This window comes from Argiope bruennichi, chromosome 8 (genome assembly GCF_947563725.1).
Source record: "Argiope bruennichi chromosome 8, qqArgBrue1.1, whole genome shotgun sequence".
NCBI lineage: Eukaryota > Metazoa > Arthropoda > Arachnida > Araneae > Araneidae > Argiope > Argiope bruennichi.
This window is the reverse complement of record NC_079158.1, coordinates 44,160,671-44,188,030: the sequence shown is the minus strand read 5'-3', so window position 1 is coordinate 44,188,030 and position 27,360 is coordinate 44,160,671. Positions and strand designations below refer to the sequence as shown.

Here is a 27,360-nt window from a genome sequence, read left to right as displayed (position 1 = left end):
CTCTACTCAGTGGAAGTACAGCTGCGGTACTGGAGTGCAAATTCCAGCCTTCGTAGCCGATGAACAGCAGTAAACATAGGTGCATTAACCAGGCATTTGTTGCCGAGGCTCATACGCAGCAACTTTCGCTGAACCGTCGTAGTGGAGACACTGTTGGTAGTCCCTTAGTTCAACTGAGCGATCAGTTGTTCAACATTTCCACGCCAATTCGCCCGGATACATCTCCACAACCGTTGTTCACCTCTCCTATCTATGACCTGTGGTGCACCACATTTGTCACCCCACTGATTTTGGATAGTGCCATTTTACCATGCACGATATATTTTTACCACGGCGACCCGCGAACAATTTACAAAATTAGCCGTTTCGGAAATGCTTCCACCCTTGGCCCAAAAACCAATGATCATGCCCTTTTGGACGTCGAATAAATCGCTCCACTTTTGCATGATCCACCAAATATACATCAAATATCCACCACATATCCACGAAATTTGCTGATAATACGCTCCTTCTGCGGTTGGTTATTTAACATTGACGTCAAAAATTGGTGGTGGTCACATTAATATGATTGGACTATATTTAAGTCATTGAAGTTTTGAGTTATTGCATTTGCATGCTTATGAAAATACTGATCGATAAATCATAAACCCCTTGATGAATTTGTTTTTCCAATTTTAAAGTACCAAAACTTGATAAAATCTGGTATCAGAATTCAGTCAATAGCTTTCTTTGTTTCATAGTTAACTTATATTCGAACATCCTGCCAGACAGACTTCCTCTGAATGAATTCAATCCAACTTTGATAAGGATTTGAATTGGTTCAAAGATCGTATCAAATTTCATCCGTATTGTTCAAACGCGTATTCGATTATTCTCATCACAAATAGACAGAAATAATTCCAAAATTTTTTTAATTTCAAATCAAGGAGATCTGAAATATAAAATTCATCAAAATTTCGAATTCAAATTTTTTGAATATGGCTATACTTTCTTTCTTATTTCACAATACTTTTTTTCTTATTTTTTTGTGCAATTTCTTATTGGGTGTAACATTAAAAATTATATTTGAGGCTTATAAGATAGGCTGTATATAAATGGATTTGCGCGAATTTCCTCATATTTTGTTCATGGCTTTTTTACTTTTTAGTTTGAATACATTTAATGGAAGAAAAATTCTGCTTCTATTATAAAATTGTAAATGAATATATCCATTGCTAAATTAGTAATAAATTAATTGATATAAAAGAAGACTACTTGCAGATAGCTACTTGCTACTAAAACATGCAGATAGAAATTTGTTAATTGTCCCACTTACCAATAATCATTATTGCGATTATTTTTGTTGTTACGTCAGTCATGAGATTCTAATATTCATTAGAAGATATTCTTATCATGAATTAGCATTTCCATTTTCATCATTGCCGAAATACTTTCGACCTTACAGCAGGAATAAAGATTTTTGTGACTCATAATTTTCAATCAAGCCGAGTATCAATATTCTATTCATAGCAATTTACATATTATTCCTGTTTTTAAGTGAAACGTGTTTTAAAACTTCTTCTGAGACATATTATTGTTATATTTTATAGGTAAAGGAGAAATAGCACTCATTTCTTTCAATTCAAGAGAATTTCTAACTTAAAGCGTTACGATTAAAGGATATTTATTAAGGAATTTAGAATGGAATGTACATTAATAAATTAATTTTTCAGAAATTCGCTTTGTCAAATATTGGAGATATTTCCCTAACGAAGTATTGCGGTACTGTTCGTGAGAACATACCCTGTGCTCCTGTTTGCGAAAAATAGAAGATTCTACGCAAGGAAAATCGGAAAACGGCTTTCTTGACTAGTTATTCATTTATTCACATCGATCCACATCTTATTTTTATACTATTTCTGATAAGAAATTCCATTTCACGGTAACGAATATTTCTAAAAGACAATAAAAACTTTCTTCATAAATTACTAATTTCACAAGAAACTGTCTGGATTTGCGAACGATCCTTAAAATAAATTTGCTCTTATTTTCCTCGTTAGCTACCGATCGCTCACATTTCACGTGAACGTCTCCTTTTGCATGACTGCAAGCCAAACAAGAAATCATCATCTGGGGTTAGGGATAGGAACTAACCCCGACAGGCTTCTTACGCGCATGTAATAAGTCATGCATTTATTGTTATAGAAATCCTTATGTATCATTAATTATTATATAACTTCTATCAGATAATAAAACAATTGTTTAACATATTGTCTGAATGAATTCTTTTAATATTTTCTATTATATAAGTAAGCTTATTTATTCAAATTATTTTATCAGTTCATAGTATTTATATGCAACTTGTCATTCAGTCTCTTCTAAGTAAAAGATAATTTACTTTAATATCAAAAGAATTGTTTTTAAATATTTTCTACATTTAATTTACTTTGATTAGTTTTAAATTATAAATAACTCAAAAATCAGAATTTGATAACTTAATACTAATTCTCTTATTTTTCAGCTTTATATGTTATATGCTTTGAGTTTTCTATTTCTTTCTTCTGATACATGCATTATTCACAGAAAATATTTGAAAAAGAAAATGAAATTTGTTGTTGAAAATTTCAAATTATCACGTGAGAACAATTTCTCAATATGAAATTTGAGGACAAAAGTTGAAAGCTTAAATCATTGCTCCTTCCATGAAATGCATTGATAAAGTGAAACACCAAAACCATTTTGAAAAATAATGATTGAACATCGCACCATGATCACTCGGCAAAGATACTTTTAATAAAACTGTTAGGTGGTTTCAATTCAAAAACCGATCTGAAACGTTCGAGATGTGGAATATTTTCTCAATTTTATGGTTACGAGCGGAAAAAAATATCGTATAATTTATGAATTCCAATATATCATAATTTTTATTTTCTGCTTGAGCATTTTGAGACTTCAAAAACCCCAAACCAAAACAACATCATGTTCTCAGATGATAATGAATATTCAACAAGTTAAAATTTAAAAATGTAAGAATTAATCTATTCAACTACTTTCTGTTCTACTTCATCGATTCGCAATATTTATTAAATAGCTGATTTCTGCAAAAATCATATTTATAGTGAAAGCTGGTAGCATTTTCTTCCAAAATGATCGTCTTCGCACAGTTTGGAAATCAGAAGGCTAAAGAGATATTTCACAACACGCAAGAGTTTCGATTTTTGGATAACTATTTGCTTAAGGCTCTAACTCATTTGAAATTCCTATACTTCGAGATCTTAGCTTAACTGCCATCGTTTCTAGGAATGATTTAGAAAATCGTTTTCTATTGGAAAATTCATATTATTGTCCCGTTTGTCTTTTCACTAATGAACTGTTGATGAATTTTGTGTATTCAGCTGTATGGATTCCGATTCTTGGAAAGTATTTTCATTGGAAGTGCTTTTAACATTACTAGACTCTTTGAAGACTCAGATATTATATTAAAAGTTTGGAACAAATCTTAAAATGCATTTCAGGATTAACTTTCAGATAGCTGATTCGAATTGTTTAGATAATTTATTAATAAAGTTGGAGCTTTTAGAGGAAGTTATAAGCAATTCTTTATGCACTTAAGTAGTTATAGTTAAGTAAACACAAAGGCAATTCTATTCTAAACAATTTCATTAATCAATCGAGTTGTGGTAAATTCTAATTTCTGGAATAAAATTAAATTGAAGCTTTCATCTTCTATTTATTTGAAGTTAACAGCATTCAGTTAATAGATTATTGCTAAGAGATGAAAATTACATTCCTTTTTCCAATAACTTTAGGAAGCATTCATTTTACGAGTTATATACAATAAATTCTTCATATTACAAACTAAAATCGTGATATAGCTAATTTTTATAATAAAAATTCTCTCGAAAGATGCTATCTGTTAAAATCTGAGAAAAATCGATAATTACTGATAATTATACATCCTTACCTATATTGAAATATAAGGAATCGTGAATTAAGATATTGGTGGGGTACCTTGATTGACTTTTTGCTATAATTAGGCGCTCTTAGGGTCTTCTATGTGTTAAATTACTTTAACCTTTGTCGAAATATTTATTTTTACAACTAATAAAGGAGAACGTAAATCAGTCTGTTGGCGCTCCACAGACCAAACCGTTTAACCGAGATTTACTAAATATTATCAAATTGTTTGATATTGTAATTATAATTTTAATTGATTAAAATTATAGCACACTTTGGCGTTCTTTTTCGATATTTTCAGAGAATATTATGATTTAAATAATTTTTGTGATTTTCAAATTCAAAAAAAATTATTTTATAGTCATACTAATTTAGACATTATATAATTTTTTCCTAAATCTGAAAGTTAAAAAAATTAAAGAATCGTTTTCAACAATGCAATTCAAACAATTTTTATCGTTTTATCAAAAACTTAATGCTGCTCCTTTTTTTCCATTCTTGATCACTAAGTAAGAATGATTTTGATTATTTTAATGCTGTTTATATGCGGAATAAAACATGGAATTTTCAATTTTGTGAAAAACAGTTTGCAATTAGAGAATCATTGTTTGGGTACTTAAACTTTTAATGGTATTCTTCTAGTCAGTTTTGTTCTCCATTTAATTCCACTGTGTTACGTAAGCATAACTAAGCAATGATAAGATTGTATGTTTATTACGAAAGTATAATTAAAAAGTTTTTTATTCTTTGTGATAAAATATGATTTATCCAAGTTCGTTGACACGGCTAAATTAATCTTTCTTCAAACAAGCAATTCTTGTGTATACGTTAAATTTATTTCGTGTAATTCGGAAACGGTTCTAACGATTTGGATCACATTTTTTATTTAGATAAGGTTTAGGATATAAAATTTAGGTTTTGCTTTTTAAGTTTATCTAGATAGGTGTCTTTCATGAAAAACGAGGTTTATACATACATAAAAAATCATTTTTTATAACTATCTATTAGAACCTTTTTCTATCTGTTCTCATGCTGATAATGACCCGATTTCACCATGGTAAAACTGAGTGTAAGTTCAAAAATATAGGTAATGACAGATAAATTATAAAATGAATGCTATAATTTAGCAGATTGCCTCGAATAACATGTTAACCTAGCGCATTCATGATTTTTTTTATTTAAATGGCCAGTTCATATGTAGGAAAGATTAAAAAATATTCATATGTAATCAGCATGGGTTTCGTATCTAAATATTTTCTCCAAAATAACAAAATTTTACAAAAAAAGAAAGTTTCGTCTTTCTGTTAATACTATTGATGTGATGAGTAGACAGTTGATCATTAGGGCGGCTACTTTCCGTTTACATTTCGGTTGATATTGTATCTTTCCAGTAAAAAGCCACCAGACTACAGCACTGAGATTTTTCCAGCACCAAAAGAAATAAATATGTATGCCTATAATTTGAAATCTTTCCAAAATCTCTTAAAGCGATGGTTGAGTTTCGGTTACTCTTTCAACTCTTTTCTTCAACTAAAAGGAATTCTGTTTCAGTTTTTTTTTTTTTTGAGGAAAAGCTTCACTACCAGAAGAAAAATACTTCCGTTTTTTTACTGAATGAATCATTAAATGCATATAGATATCTCCAAATATTCTATATACATATTTTTATTTAACTTGATTAATTTTCCTCTCATTAAAATGAATATTTATAATCAATTTTTTCATTCCTTTTGTGCAACAGCGTAAAAACTTTGTATTTTTTATGCTTTTGATAAAACAAACAGTTTTAATATACTCATCAATTGTTTTAATATACTCTATAATATTCAATTTAGTTTATTTATTAGTCTATTAATTTAATTAAATGATTTTATTGTGATAGTTTTGTTTGGGTAAAATTAGCTCCAAGACATCATAATATTTTTGAAGATGAATAATATAAAGGAGATGTAAATGTTTTTAGTGAAAGTTAAAATAAACAATATTTTTGAATATTATATATAAAATTAAATTATACATAAAATAACTGTTGAAGGAAAATATTATATCTAAATTTATAAATAATTTATTATAAAACACTTCCTTAGAAAATCCATCCTTTCACAGAAATGAAATGTAGGATTGATAGAAACAATGAAATCAATATTCAGTTAATTAGCTTCTACTAACTGTCCTCAAATCAACAAATCCAGACTCTGTGTAAATAATCCGCTGGTTTCCTGTAGCGCTTTCAGATACCCTCATTTAAATAATTTTGGGTCTTTTTTACTTAATTTGGAGATAAATGCTCAAAGGCTGCTGATACTCTTTTGTTACCTGGAGGGCATTAAAGGAATGAAATTCGAGGTTAGAGACATTAGTGCAGTTGAGAAGCGCCTTTTCCTTTGTTTTGATTGTATATCTGATAATTTGATAAATAGTTAGATAGAAAATATTTTCTAATGTTGCTGGAAATTGAAAACTCAGCATGATAAAAATGAATGGAATGAAATAACTTTGGTAATTCCTTTGACACATATTATAGAACCCTGCAGATTTGAGTTTTAAATATTTTAGCTCAACAAAAGGATTTCATATATTTCAAACTGTTCGTGGGTAATCAAATAAAAGGGACCTGATCTGTCTTTTCTCCATTTATTATACATAAAGCAGCTACTGACGAAGACATCTGAAGCACATTAACATAACATCACAAAAGCACGCGCACACACAGCAACAGGAGACACATCCGTTACATCTCTAATAGGCATTACAAAATTCTGAATCATAAAGTAATAAAAAAAGAAGCGTATCAAAGTTCAACAGAAACTGCGCATGCGCCGGTTTCCTGATGACTACAGCTGTAATAGGGGAAAGGCGTCTCTAAGACGGAACATCCCGGCCCCCGTTGGACAGTTGTCCAACACCTTCTTCGAAAGGGAGTGGGCAGAGTCTGTTGATACTTCGCCGAAAAATTCCTTTAGGGGTTCTGATGTCTGCGACACGGACTAGTCCATCTGTTCCAGGATATATCCTTTCAATTCGGGCCAAGTTCCATTCCATGGGGCTCTTGCTATTATCCTTCAGGAGTACCAGCTGTCCGGGTTTGATGTTCAGTTCAGGTAGTTTCCATTTAGCTCGAGACTGCAAGGAGTTGAGATATTCTTGACTCCATCTTTTCCAAAATTTGGATCTAAGAGACTGGATGAGAGACCATCTAGAAGATAAAGAAATGTTAGTCAAGGAATCACTGGGTTCTGGTATTGACAACAGTGGTGCTCCCACCAAAAAATGGCCAGGTGTCAAAGGTTGAATATCAGCTGGATCGGCAGAAAGAGGACACAGTGGTCTTGAATTCAAAACTGCTTCAATCTGTGTCACCAGCGTAGTAAGCTCTTCAAAAGTCAACACTGTTGATTTAGTCACCTTCAACAAGATCCGTTTCATAGCTCCAATATTTGCCTCCCATAATCCACCGAAGTGAGGAGATGCTGGAGGTATGAAGTTCCACACTATACCTTCCTTGGCACAAAATCTTTGCACGGAATCCGATTTGCATGCTTTTAGCAGAGAATCCAAAATATTTTTTGCGCCCTTAAAATTAGTGGCATTATCACTCCATATGATTGAGGGTTTTGACCGCCTAGCTATGAATCTCCTAAGACAAGCTAAAAAACTCTCAGTAGTCAAATCAGACACTACTTCAAAATGAGTAGCTCTTGTACTAAAACATATGAAAATTGCAATGTATGATTTTAAAGTCACCCTAGATCTTTTTAGATTAGGTTTAGTAATTATGGGACCAGCGAAATCGAGTCCCACCTTTTCAAATGGTCGAGATGGGATAACTCGATCTCTTGGTAAATCGCCCATTATCTGTTGAATAGTTTTATTTTTTACTCTAAAACAGGTTAAGCATCTTTTGATTACACTTTTTACTTTGGCTTGACCAGCTGGTATCCAGTATTGCTGTCTAATTAAATACAGAGTAGTTTGAACACCGGAGTGGAGTGCTTTTTTATGAAAGTATTCTATAAGTGTATCTGTGAAATGGTGTTTCTTTGGTAAGAGTAGAGGAAATTTTTGTGAATCTGGAAGATCAGAAAATTTTAATCTTCCGCCTACTCTTAACAGTTCATCATTATCTAAGAATACATTTAAGTTCAGAAGGGGATTATTCTTTGGAAGAACTTTATTCCTTTTTAGACAATTTATTTCAAATTCAAACTCTCTCATTTGTATAATTTTTATTAAAGATTTTGTAGCATTTTGTAATTCTTTTACATTTAAATGATCTTTCTTTCTGTTTTGCAGAGCTGATTTACAATTATGTAAGAATCTTAAACACCATGCAGTTACTCTTATTAATTTGCCGAAAGAAGAATATCTTTTAATCAAATCATCATTTAATGGATTTACTTTTGCTATTGTAGAACTTATTAGAACATTCTTTTTCAATTCTAAATTGTTTGCGTCTTCTTTGATATTTGTCTCATTATTTATTTTAGCTAATTTAGGCCATTTACATTCATTTTTTAACAACCAATTTGGCCCATGCCACCAGAAGTTAGAGTTTCTCAGTTCATGTACCGTTAACCCTCTTGATATTAGATCAGCCGGATTATCAGTTCCAGGAGTGTGATTCCATTCAGTGGGATTGGTTATATTTTGGATTTCTTTAATTCTGTTTTTTACGAACACCTTAAATCTTTCAGGGTCACCCTTCATCCAATAGTAAACAATTGAAGAGTCAGTCCAGAAGAATCGTGTAACAGGAAAGTTAATGCACTTAACTATTTTACAGCCTAGTCTTGCTGCTAAAAGAGCACCCATTAGTTCTAATCTTGGGATCGAAAGTGTCTTTAGAGGGGCTACTCTACTTTTTGAAGCGACCAAATTTGATTTGATTTCCCCGTTTTTCAATAAGACTCTAATGTACGCTACAGTTCCATATGCCCTCTTAGAGGCGTCGGAGAAACAATGTAGTTGAGCTTCAACTATTTCAGTGGTTTTCGCTTCGGCGAAAAAATATCTAGGTATTTTAATAAGATGCAAATTTTTTATTTCTTCGCACCATTCATTTATTTTAGTGGTCAGTGTTTTCGGGAGAGGGTCATCCCAGTCTAATCCCAAGCACCAAATATCCTGTATTAGACATTTTATCTTGATGGTAAAAGGTCCTAAAAACCCCACTGGATCAAAAATGCGTCCAGCTACTTGAAGAACATATCGTTTGGAATTTATCTTTTTAGACAGGAATTTCTCTAAGCTTCGAGTGTCAAACTGGAATACATCTAAATCGGAATCCCAGGCCAATCCTAGCACTTTACAAGGAGTTAAAGCAGAGTTATCATTAATTGAATATTTTTCTTCGTCTATTTCTAAACCCACCTCTCTCCATTTATCACGAAGCTCAACTGAGTTAGTTTTCCATTTCCTTAATTCCATGCTCGCTTCTTTCAAGATGTTATAACATTCTAGGCTTATTTTAAAAGCTGAATCAAAGTCTCTTTGGCTACAGATTAAATCGTCGACATACAATGATTTTTCTAGCATTTGACAGGTATTAGAAAATTGTTCTACATACCTCTTTAGATGGTATTGGATTGTAGCTGCAAGGAGGAAGGGGCTTGATTTGACACCGAAAAGAACTCGAGTCATCTTGAAAATTTCCTCTTCTTCCTTTTCCGGATCTTCCGTCCAGAAGAAACTAGTATAATTCTGATCTTCTTCGGCAATCTGTATTTGCAGAAAGGCCTTCTTTATGTCGGCAGTTATGGCAACAGCCTGTACTCTAAAACCTATTAAAATCTCAAAAAGATCTGGAATGAGATTGATACCAGTATGTAAACAATCATTTAACGACAACTGTCCTTTCGCATGAGAACTCGCGTCAAATACCACTCTCAAACGAGTGGTAGTTTTATCTTCCCTTATTACCGCCCTGTGAGGCAAATAAAATGAAGGTTTTTCTTCTTCCCATGTTATAACTTTCTTAATGATACCTTCTTTTAAATGATCTTCAATAACAGCTTTATAATCTAAAAACAACGAATTATCTTTAATAAATTTTGATTTTAAATGCGAAAACCTCCTTTTAGCCACTTCAAAGTTATTAGCTAAATATTCTTTCATATTTGTTTTCCAAGGAAACTTTACAGTATATCTTTTATTTTGATAAACAATATTTTCTTCAAATTGTTTCATAATTTATTTATCTACAGTATGTTTTTCGAAATCATCCTCTTCAACCCCTTCTACCCCTAAATTCTCAAGATTCCAAAATTGTTTAAGTTGGTCCGAAATATCCTTTTCATCTACTACAATCTTCATGGTCATTAAATCATTTGATAAACCTACGTGACCTTGCAAGCACCAACCAAAAATTGTTTCAGTCGCTACCAGTTTGTTATTTAATCTTTTTATTCTGCCTGAAACGATTTCATAATAATAATCTACACCAATTAATATTGAGATATTCTTGCCTCTATTATCAATAATATCAGCTAGCTGTAAATGCTTCAATTTATTGTACGTTTTAGTAATATTGTTGTTAGGTACAGGAAGAGTAGTGGCTGAAATGTTTTCTGTAACCAAAGCTTCTACTTCAATACTTAAAGAGGGATCCTCACGGTTTTTTAATTCTACTCTCACTATATTGTAAAAATGTTCCTTTGCTTGTTTAGCGCCAAAAGAGTATACCGATAAAGATTCTTTTCTTATTACTTTTAACTTTAATTTTTCTGAAACTTCACGTGTTATAAATGTTCTCATACTTCCATTATCTAACATTAGTCGTACTGTTTCAAATTCGTTTGTTTCATCATTGCGTACTAGGGCTGCACATGTTTGAAGAAATATATTACCGCGAGAAAAGTTTGTTTTGTTTTTATCGTAATGTGAAATTGCGGTAATTACGTTCTTGTTATCTTTGTTCAAATCGGGTGTATTAGATTCTGCTTGAGAGCAAATAGATTTATTATGCTTCTTTCCACATATTTCACATGTCAAATATCTTCTCTGGTGGCATTCATTAACTCGATGTTTTGGCTTCAAGCATAAAAAACATCTGCCATCTTGTTTTAAAACACCGAGTTTCGTTTCTAAGTCGGTTTGAGAACATAACTCCGATCGATGCTCGCCTTTACAATATAAACAATTTTCGTTTAATGCTGACGCGGAAAAACATTGAAGATCTTTCGGTTTTGCGCTTGACCTTGGACTTCGCAATATATCATGCGAGCTAGCTGTGTTTCGACTGAAGTTGTTGAAAGGATTCTGTTTCGCTTTCGGGAGCGAATTTTCTTTGCGTCTATCGCCTTTTGAGGTATGCATAAACGCAGAGGATTCTCTACATTCAATTTCAATTCTTAAAAAATTTAGTAATTCAGTTACATTAAATTCGAACTTCACCGAATTATCAACTTTTTTTCTATTAAATTCAAGGACAAGATCTTCGGGAATCAATTTAATTAAAATGGGATAGAGTAAATGCCCATACATCTCTGAAGTAACTTTTAATGATTCTAAACTTCTTAGGTTTATCTCTACGGTATCATATAACCTTCTAAGACCATAAATATTATTTGAATCAGTTACTGGTACAAGATTTAGTAATTTTGACATGTGTGCGTTAATAACCAGTTCTTCTCTGCCAAATCTTTGTATCAACAATTTTAAAGCCTGATCATAATTCTCGTCTGAGAGCGCAAAGCCATTAACCGCAATCGCGGCCGCACCCCCTAATAGTGACTTTAAATATGAGAATTTATCTATTTTTGACAGAGATTTGTTATTATCAATAGAATTTTGAAATTGATTCCAAAATTCTAACCAGCAACAGGGGTCTCCATAATATTTTTCAATTGTAAGTTTAGGCAATTTTATGGTCTTAAAATTATATTCGTTTACAGGTACGATGGCTGAACTTTCCTGAGTGTTGTTTATTGCATCTAAATTAGGATTTCCTGTAGCGCCTAATAAAGAAACATTTGATGATATTGATTGGCGCTCTGATTCGTCTTGTAAACATTTTAATTGCGCTGATAACTTGGACAAACAAACTATGATTTTTTCATTGTATTCGAAAGCCGACTCAATTTCGGTTTCGAATTCCTTATCATCTTTGATTAGATTTTGTATAGGTTTATCATAGTCTTTTAACTCTGTAGACGATATATTCAAATAATTTAAGGCCTCTTGCAAATCTTTGGTGGTAAGAGAATCTATTTTCTCCTCCAAATCGCTATTAATTTTGTTAATGTATTTTGTAACTGAAGATCTATGCAACCCTCTGGTTTTTCTCAATTTAGAAAGTTTATCCATCGTTCTTATATTTAATATTCAAAAACTCCAAATAAAAATTGTATTTCTAATACATCAAATTTCAATATCAATTTTAGATTTATTCATGCATTATCAATCAATATTTCAATAGTATTCTATCAGTAACCAATATCTTTAAAGCGAATATAGTATTAATATGTAACAAAAATTCAACTTCAAATATAAAAATCAAATTTCACTATATTGTTACATTCATTCCTTTTAACTTCGGACATTCCAATCCATGAAATTAAATTATTTTAAATGTCCGAGTTTCTCTTAAATAAAGGAAAATATTCGCTCACCTTTCTGGTTACTGATTCCTTTCGATCTTCTTAGCTGCTTTTCCATTAGATCAGGCCCCACGTTGGGCGCCAAAATGTTCGTGGGTAATCAAATAAAAGGGACCTGATCTGTCTTTTCTCCATTTATTATACATAAAGCAGCTACTGACGAAGACATCTGAAGCACATTAACATAACATCACAAAAGCACGCGCACACACAGCAACAGGAGACACATCCGTTACATCTCTAATAGGCATTACAAAATTCTGAATCATAAAGTAATAAAAAAGAAGCGTATCAAAGTTCAACAGAAACTGCGCATGCGCCGGTTTCCTGATGACTACAGCTGTAATAGGGGAAAGGCGTCTCTAAGACGGAACACAAACAATATTATATGTCATAATATTCATAAGAAACTATATATTTCAAATGAATTAACAAGTACGCTATTTCTATTAATTTCTTTCAATAAACTGACAGGAATGGTCTCCCCAAAACTTTCTCGTATTTTCTTGCATTGAATTGGCATACAATAATAACGAAATATTAATCTTTGGCTGGAATTTAGCATTTTTAGTAAATTTATCGTGTCATTCTTGGCGAGTGTTTTGGCGATTAATCCATGTCATGCGATTGATAGTATCCGAAAATAGAATTCGTGCTTTTGACGCGTTTTTTCCATCCGAATGAAACAAAATTTTAACACAAAACTACAAATACAGTCAGGAAATTATGTATCGAATATGATATATTTAAGTAACTGCGTTTTTGAATTTAGGCGTTTGCCTGTCTCTGAAATTACAGACTACAGTGGGTCAACCTTTTATTGGATTTAGCTCGAAATTTGAAAGGTGTTTAGACTATAAATGTTAAATATGTGTATCGAATTTTATTCATATAACTCTTTTCGTTTTGTAGTTATCGTATATTTGAACAACCGGATACAGACTTCCTCTAAATGGATTTTGCTAAAAATTTGATGTAAAGAAAGTATATAAAAATTCATTTGTCTATCTCAAAACGTTTCTGAGTTATCTTTATCACACACAGACATATGGATATTTTGCAGTATTATATGTATTTATAGTAAACTTCAAAAATGTTTTTCGAACTCAAGGGGGTCTAAAATGCAAAGACTAATAAAAACCGCGAGTTCTAAATTTTTTTACAATTACTGTACTTTCTCTATATTACCTATACTAGAAATTAAAAATATGAAACGCACATGATTATATAAATATTACTGAAATTGGCCAAGGGAAATTATCGATAAGTATATAATATTTCTGTAAGAAAAAATATCTTATAAAAAGTTATATAATATAACACGACATCTATTAACAATGGTTGTTAAGTATTATTACCAATTATATGCAACAGAATTTTATCACTGAAAAAGGACAAAACTACGTATATTTATATTCATAAAAAAATAATAGTTTACAGTTTAAAATGCTTGTTTAGATATTTCTATCCTATTCATTCCGTTAATTTATGGATTGATTTTTCTTATTATCTTAAGTCATTCTTTATATAAAATATAAAGGAAAAGTTTGGTTGTTAATACATTTTTTCCACTAAGAAGTTATGGGATAAGTAAGACGGTTCTTACTATTTTTTTTTGGGGGGGGGGTAGGAGTAACGGCGATGAAAGATATCGTCGGTGATAGAACTTAACGTCCACATATGTTTGTATAAATGGGTAGTAAAAACCTTTTTGAAATTGATTATAATATATATGTTACTATTCGCTATGACTTAATCATTTATATACATCAGAGAATTATAACAAGACCAAAATAACTAATATATTGTTATGAATTTGTAAAATTAATCCTGATAAAGAAGACAGTTTAAAATCAATGGTTCCCGACGACGAGGCGACTTTGGTTACAAAAACGAAAGTTCCTGAAACTGCTGGAATTTTAGCGATATATCGATTGCAAGCGAAGATACGATAATCTTCTAGAACGGTCGATGCTCTGTTATGGGACATAAAAAAAAGTGAAGTAACTAAACGAAGAGAGAGTTGAATTTAGCTAAAGTTGTTGGAAGACGTTTCTCCAGAGAGTTCTCTTTGAACACTTTGTGTTGTTAGATTGTTTATAACCCATTTGTTGCTTTGTGTTGTTAGATTGTTTATAACCCGTTTGTTGCTTTGTGTTGTTAGATTGTTTATAACCCGTTTGTTGCTTTGTGTTGTTAGATTGTTTATAACCCGTTTGTTGCTTTGTGTTGTTAGATTGTTTATAACCCGTTTGTTGCTTTGTGTTGTTAGATTGTTTATAACCCGTTTGTTGCTTTGTGTTGTTAGATTGTTTATAACCCGTTTGTTGCTTTGTGTTGTTAGATTGTTTATAACCCGTTTGTTGCTTTGTGTTGTTAGATTGTTTATAACCCATTTGTTGCTTTGTGTTGTTAGATTGTTTATAACCCGTTTGTTGCTTTGTGTTGTTAGGTTGTTTATAACCGATTTGTTGCTTTGTGTTGTTAGATTGTTTATAACCCATTTGTTGCTTTGTATTGCTGTTTATAGCAAGTACTGTGTAGTGTCCAATTCGTCTGCGTGCTTTTTCTTGTGTATTCTGTTTTCAGGTAGAATAAATTGCCATTACTTCTTATTGAGCCTGTCATCATTCGTTACTGGCTTTTCACTGTACAACCTACGGACTGATTCGGGAATTTCCGTAACAATGTTATTTTACTTAATACAGAATATTAATTATCCCATAACAAAATATTTTCGAATGAAAATTATTACACTTGATGCAATAAATAAGGAATAAAAACACCACCGGGATCGAAATTATTCATCCCTACTAAATCAAAATGAATCATTCCTTTCCCAAAGTGAAGTGAAAAATAATAAATGTTGCTTTCCACTTGGGTGGAAGATCTAATCCACCAACCAGAGAATAAGAGCCCACTTAAGCCATAAACAAAGCCTTTCGATCTCTGAGATCAAGAGGCTTTGTTTATGGTTTAGTGGCTTCTTGATGTCCAAGAAATCGAGGTGGACGTTCAAGAGTAGAACGATATCGAAGATTTTTTTTCTTTTGAACTTTGACCAGCGTGTAGAAGTATTGAGGAAAATTAGTAGAAAGAAATTAAATCAATTATTTCACCTGCGAGAGAACAAATATAATAAAATCATTAATGCTTAGGTTAACACACACCCCACCACCACCGGAAAATTGAGTGATATTATTATCCATTGGTTCGCAACTACTAACGAAGAGGTCAAGTATAAAAAGAAAAATAATCTGAAAAACACAAGCGTATTCAAATTCTCTTTTCTATCAAGAAACTTTTGATTTACGTATTTTTTAGTCAGAAATAAATATTAAGTTTAAATAGCAGAAAATGAATAAATTGGAAAAAAAAAGGAAATGATAAATTCGCTATAAAGGCTTTATCAAAACAGGGATTCAAATCGGGGACTTTCTTCTGTGAATCCCTGCTTGAGGAAGATTCTTTATAAAATCTTCAGGCCAGATTAGTCATTTTCTTTTTTTAAAAAATTCCTGTTTATTCATTTTTTTCTATTTAAAAATATTTCTAATTTTGTTGATTTCATTTGTGTTTTAGATGTAGCTTTCCAAATACAATGTATCTTCTTTTTAAAAGAATTTGATTTAGAAAATATTTACAAGTTTCAGAAATATGGCTTTAATTTTATGGTTTGCAGTTACATATTATTCTCGGATAATTCTTCAAAATTCACTTTGCAGTGAAATAAATTTCCATTTTTTTTAATATTTTGTCGTCCAAAAATCAAACTCCTTTCAGCTCGGCAAATCGCTTTAGACAACTAACTTTGGCATGGTGGATAACTACTGCAGAGGGAGGTTTCATTTTACTTAGCGTATAATAAATGCTATGGCAGAAAAATATCTAATGCATTACTATTCCTTACTATATACAAGATTTTAGAAAAAAAAGAGCTTATTCAATTTTTTATATTTATTTAATATAAAAAAATGATAAAAAAATTATTTATAAAATACTAACTAAAAAAGAAAAATCTTATTTTTATTAGTCAATTCTAACTGTTCTTGATTCTAATTCTATTTTTAAAAGTTTTCTAATTTTTCAGTCAAACGTTTCTAATAATAAGAGATATGATTGATCGTATGATCAAATAGTTAAGTATAAGATATTTAAATAAAATAAAATTTATTCATTATTTCCTGCGAGTTTGTAAGTAGCAGAAGTCAAGAAAACCATGAACAGAGATTTTGAAAAGAGCATCTGAAAAAAAAAATAATTAATATTTTAACGTCTTTTTTTATTCGAGAAAACAACAATAAATATATTTTTTGGAATTGAAATTAATTTGTGACATTTTTAGAAAACATGATGAAAAAAAGTATGAAGTACCTTTTTGTAGAGTGGTTTTAATTTTTGGGGGGACGTTAAATATGATATTTTTGTCTTATTCAACGAACGCTTCATAAATATGAAACATAATTTTAAAAAAACCCTCAAATTTATGCAGCACAAACTATTAAAGAAATAAATGCATGAATTTTCTTTTTAAGTTTATGTTCTTAAGACTTTGAATAATATATACAGTTAAACCAGCGAGACTGCTCGCCCTCAAATTTTTTCACATACTCTATAATAAAGTGTTAATTTCCTTCCTCCATTGCATGAAATTATTGAACTTGGCCAATGCTGCGAATGTTCAGAATTTTATTTTTAGAATCTCAGTACGAGAATTGTGTGTTTCAAAGCATAGTGGAAAAAACAGATCTCTGTTTTATTTGCATACTCATTACCGATCATCATTATGGATCTAGTGAACATTCTTTGACGATCAACTGCTGAAGTGGTTAATACACAAATACCCAAAAACTGAATATAAATTTTATGAACACTTTTTCAGACCCTTTGAACTCACAATTTCACATAGAATAATAATTGTAATCTCAAGATTACATGCCAAATTTAATTAGTCACTGCGTTTCCGAGTTTATTGCTTTTATATGGATGTGAAAATACAGATCGATAAATGATCAACCTTTAGACAGATATGGTTAAAAATCTAACCAGAAACATATCGACAGAAGGTCAAAGCATTGACGACTTGGCTCTAAATTGAATATGTATCTAAATTTTGAATGTTTCATCTTTGAATAAAATTTTTTTTCAGTCTTAGATTTTTTTTTGTTTTTGATTATTATTTTCACTTGGACGGATTTCCACTAAATAAATTTTGCCCAAAATTAAAAAGAAAAGTCTACAGATTTGGTGTTATGTTAATGTGTCAAATTCCATCCGAACACCTCAAAGTATATTTTTGGTTATTGGGTTCGCATACTTCCAAAAATATATCTTTCAAATTCTGGAAAGTCTGAAAAGTAAGGTCTCGTCTGAACCTCGATTTCAAATTTTTTGACAATTACGACACAAGGAAGAAAATGCGAGGAAAAAGAAAAAGGGGGGGGGATGCAGCACTTCACTTCTAGAGTTCGTCATCACTTTAGATGATCCTCTCTGCAAAAGCGAGAAAGATATAGGAAAAAAAAAATTTCTACTCCGATATCGAATCTCCCTGTGTTCCCCAAAAGGAAATAGAACTCGATATATAAAAGGAATAAAAGAGATTTGGTGGAATGGCCAAGGCTCAACAGTGAAACTGGGGGATGTTGGAAGGCACCCAAGAAACAGAGAGGCATTTCTGTTTGTTTCGATGCTGGCGATATCTCATCTTGTTTAGGGCTGATGGCCTTTTGGTTGGGAGTCACGTGTTGGTTGAGATAGGACGGGGAGTTTCGAAGACACTATTTCGCCTCTGCCTTCGTATCTGACCAGTCTCATTTTTCACCCTGTGCTGCTTGAACAGTGGATTCTCGTTGATAAATTGATAGATGCTCGTTTCGATCATGATTAATCGTTATGGAATAAAAGATAATTTTATTGTAATTTTTAGAGATAATGTTTTAAACAGGAAGAATAAAAAAGAATTATAAGAAAGACAGAAAAGGGGGTAAAATAGTAAATCCTACTTATCTAGTCGTCTTTGGCTACTAGTTCATTCGTCGGGATTAATGGAGATTTCGCGCACAAATAAAAATTGGAGACAAGCGACCATTGATGACATATCTAGGGTTCATAAGCTTTTATTCGTAATAAAAAATGGCGAAATCATCATTTTGATTGAGAATGGGAGATTGATTCTTTTGTTTTCCCAATTATTTTAAATATATAAACTACGCTATAATTTTTTAAAAAAAATATTTTATGTCCTGCTGCTCTGCAATATTACTTAAAATTAAATCTTATGGAATTTTTATCAAGAAACGATAAATATGTTAAAAATAATAAAAATAATTATTGAAACATTTAACCCTTTATAGAATTATGAAACTCTTATCACTTAAGAGGCAATGCGCACAATCAAAAAAGCACCCTCTTAAATTTATTTAAAATTAATATTATACCACAAGTGCACTCCATACTCTTAAGTTTTATTAAATTATTTTTTTCAAGCATAGATGACGTTGGGGGCTAATAAGGTGAATTAAAGTTCAAGTGTTGTGAAACTATTGTGAAGACGCGTATATAAACATTGTGAAAAATGTTAAAAAAAATACTGTTTACTATAAAAACAAAGTGCATGTTTTTGTACTCGAAAAAAAGACTCGAATTTGCTGAAAAGACTTAAATTATTTCACTTACAATTGGGAAAACTTTAAAAACTTTCAGAGATAAAAAATATTTTTGGTTCAATTCAAATCTGGAAAGATTCGAATAGTTGTAAGTTGAATTTATTGAAATCCTTCCAAAATCATATTTGAAAAAGACAATTTTAAAAATTATGTATAAATACTTTGCATAAAAATGCATTTGTATTTTGAATCATTTCCTTTCGTTTTATATTATAAAGTAATGACTCTAAATTTGAAGCGAGAAAATAATTTATTATAGATATTAAAGCGCGGGAAAAGATTTATTACAACAAAATACACAAGGGTCTGAAAATAATTTAATAGCAAAATAAATAAGCATTACTTTTAAACTGAAATTGCAATTTATCGCTTCGTAGACATTAATCGAATTTCAGTGATTTAGCAAAAATCTTCAATTTGCTCTGAAAACTAATAAGTCTGTTGAAAGTAGAAAACCCATTAATTTTCTTTGCGGATAAAAACCTAATAGTAGACTTTCTAAGCAATTCTTTTCAAAGAAATTACAACTATTCTATAGATATATCTGTACAGTTGACTGTCGCGTTTGCTTTCGTGTTTTTTATCTCTTCGGCCATTTTTTTTGTAACTGAGCAATCATTTATCAATTCATTCAATTCAATTGAATAAGCTATTTGCAAAGATCAATGCTCACTAATTTGTCTGGGAAACATCCGATTAGATGTCTGCGGACATGTTTACACTTCATTAAATTCTTTTCAAAGATAGGCAGGCGATTGAATGTAATGCCTGATGTACGTCTCATTTATCTGATTGAAAATGTCTGACATGTGCTGTACGACAGGAAAATTCTTGTTAAGCATTTCGTAAAGGAATTTAATGAATTACAGAAAGCTATTTGATAGCTGATATTCTTTTTTTTTTTTTTTAAATATTTTCTTTCAAGAGATTGAATGTACGTCTAATTGTATAAAGAGTCCCAACAAGTTTTCTTCTTTTTTTATAAAGAAATTTTCTCACAAAAAGTTCTAGTTTCGTTACTGCTGATAATGTTTGAGTTTTCAGTGAGTTTATATGAAATGAGTTAATGAGCAAGTATTTATATTCTAAAAAAATCTAGAATAAGATTTTGCTATCTCATTAGAAAGTTTTTAACCTTTCTAAAGCATATTTATTAGAATGTTACATATTTAAAAAAAAAATTCGATACAAATACATTCATGATAATTCTTTTCATTTCTGAAGATAGGGTTGAAAAGCTTACATGAGTACATGGAACAATGAAAATCCGTGTTCATGATGTGATTCTAAAATTCCTTCAAAGATTTAAATCACCGCTAGTATAAAAGTTCATATGACTTAAGTAAAAATATTAGATGTTTCTTTTAAGTAGAAATGCGAAATACTTCAGAGAAGTATTAACCTGAGAAATTTCAAAAAAAAAAAAAAAAAAAAAAAAAAATCAGCAGAATGTTTTTGAACGCACTTGCTTTTCCATGTGATTCATCATGTAAAATAAATAATACAAATAAAGAGAATATGGTAAATTACAAAGAACAAACGTTTATCACCAAAAACTACATCGCTTTAAAATGAAGGCAAAATTCGGTTTTCTTAAAAATATCCCTTTCACAGCCGTCTTCGGCATTTGTCTCTTAGTGTAGATAAACAAAGAAAACTTTTTAAATATGGTTCAATTGATTCTATTTGCTGGAAAAAGAAATAATTCAGCATGAATATAAGAATACGTATTTTAACAAACTGTATTCGAAATATCGGATTTTCCTTAAATGATCGATACATTATAAAACAAACTTTTATCCTCTTGTATTTTTGACAATTTAGAAAAATCTTTTTTTCCCTTATTAGTGATTTATACTCCTTCATTACAATATTTAAGATATATCATCACTGATATTCGAATAGGACGGAAAATCATTTTAGGAAAGCATAATAAAATATAATTTTTGCTCCTGATAATTTAATCAGAATCCTAACTAAACAATGACAACAATCGAGACAAATAATCGTTTTAAAGCAGGATTCAATCTTAACATTTCCACACAAATCCGCCTCAAAATATCTTGCAAAATATTACTATTATCTAAAATCATACATCGATAATACACTAATTGTGAAATGTCATTAAAATGTAAACTCAGAATGGCTTCAAAATAAAGGTAACCAACTCAATTTATATCTTTTATTCTAAATTACTCTAAAATACTGTGATATATGCAATAATTATATTCTGTTAAATAATTACCATACATACCATTATATCGACTGGTTAAAAAAATTACATCATCTTACATTGCACCAAGATTCAATTGTATATCATTCTCATAAGTACTTTGTTTAGAAATGGACTTGGGAAGACGTACAACAAGGGTCAGAAATTCAACAATGGCAACAATTTAATTTACGGAATCTCATTAAAAGTAATTTTTTCCAGTATATACAGTGTTTAAAACAAGTGCATCATCTTACAATGCACCAATATTCAATTGTATATCATTCTCATAAGTACGTTGTCTAGGAATGGACTTGGGAAGACGTACAACAAGGGTCAGAAATTCAACAATGGCAGCAATTTAATTTAATTTTACTCTAGCTTCTTCAGCTTGTTCCACTAATGCTGACTTGCAGTTAGTGGAATATCTGCTGTCGCTTAGGATTGATTTATGAATCTCTGAGTAGTTCGACTTCAAATGCCATGAATTGCTTCTTCCTGTTTTGAATCAGGTGGGCTTAAATACGTATACAGAAAATTACAACGCCAACAAGAAGAAAAATCTATCACTGATTGGTTTCGACCTATGCCAGATATTCTTAAGTGAACAGATCACTGCATCCAGAGCACGTATAATCTGTTCTAATTCAAATATTCTACAAATACCACGATACTAGAATTTAGATCACTTATGACTACATAGAAAGATTACAAGCGTTATAAGATAGTATCAGTGTTCTATTTTATGTATCTTTGTTGTTGCCATTATTAAAAATGTCAGATTATTTCCAATTTGTGTCAGATGTTTTTAGATGAATAGATCATTCCATCCAGAGCAAGTAGATTTTGTTCTAATTCAAATATTCTACAAATTCTAGAAACTGGAATTTAGAACAATGATGACCACATTGAAAGATTGCATGCTTATAAGCTGGTATCAGTGTTACACCTGATGTATCTTTGCTGTTGCCATTATTAAAAATCTGTCGCGGATTATTTTCTGAACTGTGGCAGAGATTTTAAGTGAACAGATCATTCCATCAGAGCAAGGAGAACTTGTTCTAATTCAAGTATTCTACTAAATCCAGAAACTAATTACATAGAACGTTGATGACTACATCGAAAGATTGCATTATAAGCCTGCATCAGTGTTGTTTTGTGTGCATCTTTGTTGTTGTCTTTATTCAATTTCCAACTCTTATAAAGAAGTTTTATCGTAATTATTTCTACATGTCTTAAGTGGTCTTTAAAAAAAGGCTTAAGAATTAATCGATTAAATCTCGAATAAAATAAATGGTAGAATTTATTTTCCATACACAAATTCATTTGTTTCAAAATTGATCCACTCTGTCAGAAACTAACATTGGGAGAAAATTATTTTAATAAAGCAATCCACGTCAAAAATGGGCGGAATTCGCGTTACCTTATAAGAAAGAAATACAGAAAGAAGCAATCAAAGTAATTCATATTTTCTAGAAATGACATCCGTTTGTAGAAAAAAAAAAAAATTCTCATATCGAAATGGGCGACTTGTGGATTCAGATAAAAGGAAAAGGAGAAAATTAAATATCCTCTCGGCATTTGTTTTTTGCTGTTTTTCTGAAAGGAATTATATTAATTACGGCGCTTTCTACCCGGACGTATCTTGTTACTCGAATGCGCGGAACTAATGATGATTAATAATGATTGAGATGTTTTTAATCTTGCAACAAAAGAAGAAGGAAAAACTAAGATAAAAATGTGCATTGCTTTATCAAATGTTTGATTTGTTTTATTTCCGCCTATGGATATTGCTCTTATTTTTTCTTCTTCTCCATCTAATTAATGAGTTTGTTTAGAAAATAAATAAATTTGCAATTTTCTATAATTTATTTTTGGTTCTGAGGGGTCTTGGAGAAATTATGTGAAAGAAGCAATTTTTTACTTCTTAAAAAAAATATAACAGAATTTCAAATATTTTAGGATGTGGATATTTCTACGATTAATATATTTCAATTTGATAGTCCAATATATAATTGCAAAGGATAAACTAAAATTTTTAATTAGCATTAATCAAATGGAACAAATGGAAATAAACTTTTGCCCTTTTATGATGGAAATCTTGAAGCAACGCTATGGATTAAAGTGAATCTATGTTCAGATTGTCCATTTAATAGGTCTGCTGCAATATTAAATAAATATATATATATTTAATATTGCAAATAAAAATAAAACTATCCTTGCATATTAGATCACTCAATAGATGGCGCTGGGAGCCTACATTTGTTTACATAATTTACCGTTAGTTTTTAAAAAGCGGGAATCACAATTGATAGCTTAAAATTTCCTTGACTGTTGATGGTAAGTTCTGGCCTTTTCGTTTTTAATTTTAGTGCTATTTTTTGTTTTTATTGTTATTTTTGTTATTGTATTTTTACTTTGTAGTGGTTATTTTCTTCTAATTTGTTGTTTTGTATTTCCTTTCTGTTAAAATGGTATATCTCTTGGGCATAATTTCAGGGGATTTTCGGGTCACGAGGAATCATTATTAGACAAATGTCTGCATTTCCTCACAGAAAAAAATCCCTTTCTTTGAATCCCTGCCTGAGGGTGACCCATGAAAAAGTCTTCCGGCAGGATTCTTTTTTTATATTTTTTATAATTTTTTTGGTTTAATTTTTATTTGATTTTTGATTTTCCTATTAACTTGATTCTAATACCTTTGTTTGTTTGTATGTATGTATGTATGTATGTATGTATGTATGTATGTATGTATGTATGTATGTATGTATGTATAATAATATAAAATCCTGATTTTCTTTTGACTGATTTCAGTAAGTTTTCATTCAATTCGACTTGTTTCATGTTTTTTAAGATGGAATTATGCAATCAATTTTTATTTACTTTTTTTGATATGTTAGTTTTAAAATGTTACACATCTTTATCTAATCGAATAGAATTTCATGGAAATTAAATATTTCTAGAAAATACTTATCAACCAATAAATGAATTTCATTAAAGTTTGATTCTATGCACGTGGCGCCATCTATGAGTGAAATTGAGAAGTACTGGATTCAAGATTTGGAAATATTTACAAAATAAATTATGAACTAAAATGAAGAAAATATTTGAAACCAAATATATTTTTCTAATATGCTAATAAGAATGCATTATTTAAAAAAGTTTTTAATAAATTTATTCTACCTTTTTATTTGTCCTCTTTTAAGACCGCTTCATTGCTGTCTTTATTTTACAAATAACGAAGATGAAAGTATGTGTTTTGGCGTTCAACAGGACACGCCGCTTAGCATGGAGCTATTAAATATTCCAACGACATATTCCGGAACAATGTTTTTGATATTTGAATTTTAACTAATTGAAAATTTTAGTGTCATTTGCTTTTTCGCCAATAACTTCGAGAAGTTCAATAATATAAAATTGAATTTTACACCATTTTTAAATTTTTAAAAGTTTTTTTTAATGATACCAATTTCTTTATGATGTAATTTTATTTTTAAATTTTGGCAATTTATAAAAATGTTTAATTTTCTGCAATGTACTTCACTATGTGAAAATTATGAAATTTTAATTACTCAAACCAGAAGTGAGATTTCGATGTTTTTTCGCAGTAACTTCATAATTCTTAATATACAAAATTTTTTTTGCATCATTTTAAATTAAAAAAATCTTATAAATAATGTCAATTTAATTTTCATCTATTCTTCAATTTTCGATTATTCCTTAAAAACAAGTTTTTTCATAATTTTTAACAAAAAATTCATTATTTCAATAATATTCGAGTCAATCTTTTCATCAATTATTTAATCGCAAATTTTTTCTTTCTTGTTAGAAGTTTTTGTTTAGTTTAGTTATATTAACGTTCCGCTTTAAAGTACCACTAGGGCTATTTTGGGACGGACCTCTTAATTTTGAATCGCGGTCAGATGACGAGGACGATACCTGAGCTAGCACCCCCCACTCCTTATCACACCACACCACACCAACGGGAGGATGTTTGGCCTTGATGGATTTATCGTGCAACAGACCCCCTTACACGGCGTTTCTTGTTAGAAATCTAAGGACGAAAGATTGAGAACTGAATATTTTACATGCGAAATATAAAAGTGAAATTACATTTTCTCAAAAGATAGCATGCATTTAAAAGTAGATTATCTATGCAATTGCATTTTTTATGGCATTGGACTCGTTTCATCACGGGACTAGTTTCCATGAGAAAAATTTATGTACATATTTAAATAGATGTTTTTAAATATCTTATTTCAATTCGATATTTAAAAATACTTTGTCGACTGAATATCATTATCCATAATAGATCACTTCTAAGAATGGTTACAAAAGGTCGCTATTATATAATATAAGCTGATTTTGTGCCAGGAAAGCCATTTATTTACAAGCAAGTGCGGATAGAACATGTCCGCCGCAGTGCGGTACAAAGGCAGAAGTAAGGAAGGGACGAAAAAAAAACAAAACAAAATCACTAGTCTTATATAACATTGAATTTCCGGCCACGTGTCAATTGAATACTCGTGTTTAACTTGGCAAGGGCAACTGATGGCGCAGTAATTTTTACACAGCTTTAGTTGAATTAAAAGTGGAATTGGATCAGGAAATAAGATAATTAAATTAATATGGGCTAAATTAAGATAGTTTTGGAAATTAATTAGGTTTAAATTAAGAGTTGAAAATATCATTACATATATAACATATATTGTATACATATACTTTATATATACGAAACACATGTTAACTTCGTAAATACTTTGAAGTCTCATTAAAAAAAAACTGCCCAATTAGAAAATCAGGAAAAGTTTTTTCCCATATTTCCATTCACAGTATTCTGAAAATTCATTTATCAAACTTTCTAGCCCAAAGAAACATTTTATGTACATTAAGCCGTAGCAAGCGAGACGTAAATATTGTATGAAAGAAATCCTGTACAAGCGTCGATTTTGCCATTCACAAATGATGTGAGCTTCAAAAGTTATTCTTACTATTTTTAAGAAGCAGTTTTGCACTAGACATCTGGTATAACACAAACGGTTTCTTTTTCGTCAGAGAATATTTTTTTAATTGAGGGGATTTAAATAAAGAGAAGGTGGATGGCAAAACCAAATATTTTACCTGTAATATATCAACAAACATTTTGGTTTTGATTTTACCCAGATTGGTTTTATTGCATTTATTTCGATTACTTGCTTACTTATAAGGATTCTAAAAAAATGTGCAGAAGTGATTTTCCTGTATGCGCAATGCTCTATTACTATAAATGTATTTCTTAATTTATCTTCAATTTCTATTTTCTTTCATTATGTAACAAAGTTTTAAAATTAGTACATTTGCAACCAGAGCCAATAAATATTTTCTATTTCTTGAACTTGAATTTTAGTGATATTAAAATGTGAGAATTACTTTTTGTTTGCTTTTCTGAAATCTGTCTTTATCATACAAAAGCCCACATAAAAGAAAATTTATGTTTGAGGTATAAAGTATACTTTTGCTTTACTTCTAAATGTGTCCCACGGGGGGGGGGGGCTTTTCATAATTGAGGATGAGAAGCTTCCGGCATGGTGATTGGCTCTCGCCACCCTTGTGGTTACACAAAAGCGTAAGGTCTAGCTCCTCCCATCGATAACAGGACGTATTTCTTTAGGGAGTGGTTAACCGTGGCCGGTGATGGCCATTAGGATTCAGCCACAGTTCCCACCAGTGTTGCTGTTGCGGCAGTCCGGTAATGTAAGTTTCTCCGTTGCCTCCCGGTGGGTCGGAGTAGTCAATTTGTGATTTACTTCTAAATGTTAAAATATTCCATTCGTAAGTTATTATATAAAAACAGTTTCTATAGTTGTAACTTTTATATATTTCGGATTACGGAAGATCAAAACTTTCAGTACCCTGGATTTCCATTTACACTCCAAAAGAAAACAGATAATAAATATTTTTTCAGTAA

At 30.7% G+C, this 27,360-nt stretch overlaps 1 protein-coding gene across 2 annotated transcripts; it reads right to left on the bottom strand.

The window, feature by feature from the left end:
• Positions 1-6,602: 6,602 nt before the first annotated feature.
• LOC129981863 (uncharacterized) lies at positions 6,603-12,850 on the bottom strand. 2 transcript variants are annotated; one of them, XR_008785380.1, is made up of 2 exons: positions 12,546-12,850; positions 6,603-7,132 (listed from the first exon to the last, which is right to left on the bottom strand). XR_008785380.1 is itself a non-coding variant. In XM_056092897.1 (2 exons), the coding sequence occupies exons 1-2, from the start codon at positions 10,048-10,050 to the stop codon at positions 6,799-6,801; spliced, it is 882 nt and encodes a 293-aa protein (XP_055948872.1). In that variant the 5' UTR covers positions 10,051-10,113; the 3' UTR covers positions 6,766-6,798. The 2 variants fall into 2 exon arrangements, 1 of the variants encoding a protein (XP_055948872.1); XM_056092897.1 differs by lacking the exon at positions 12,546-12,850 and adding an exon at positions 9,503-10,113 and having other exon boundaries at positions 6,766-7,132.
• Between the last annotated feature and the right edge of the window lie 14,510 nt (positions 12,851-27,360).

Coding starts and splice junctions, on each gene's coding strand:
- LOC129981863 (XM_056092897.1), bottom strand. CDS start 10,050: ATGAAAGAATATTTAGCTAATAACTTTGAAGTGGCTAAAAGGAGGTTT. Junction 7,133..9,502: donor ATCCAATACCATCTAAAGAG/GTATGTAGAACA, acceptor TTTATCTTCTAG/ATGGTCTCTCATCCAGTCTC.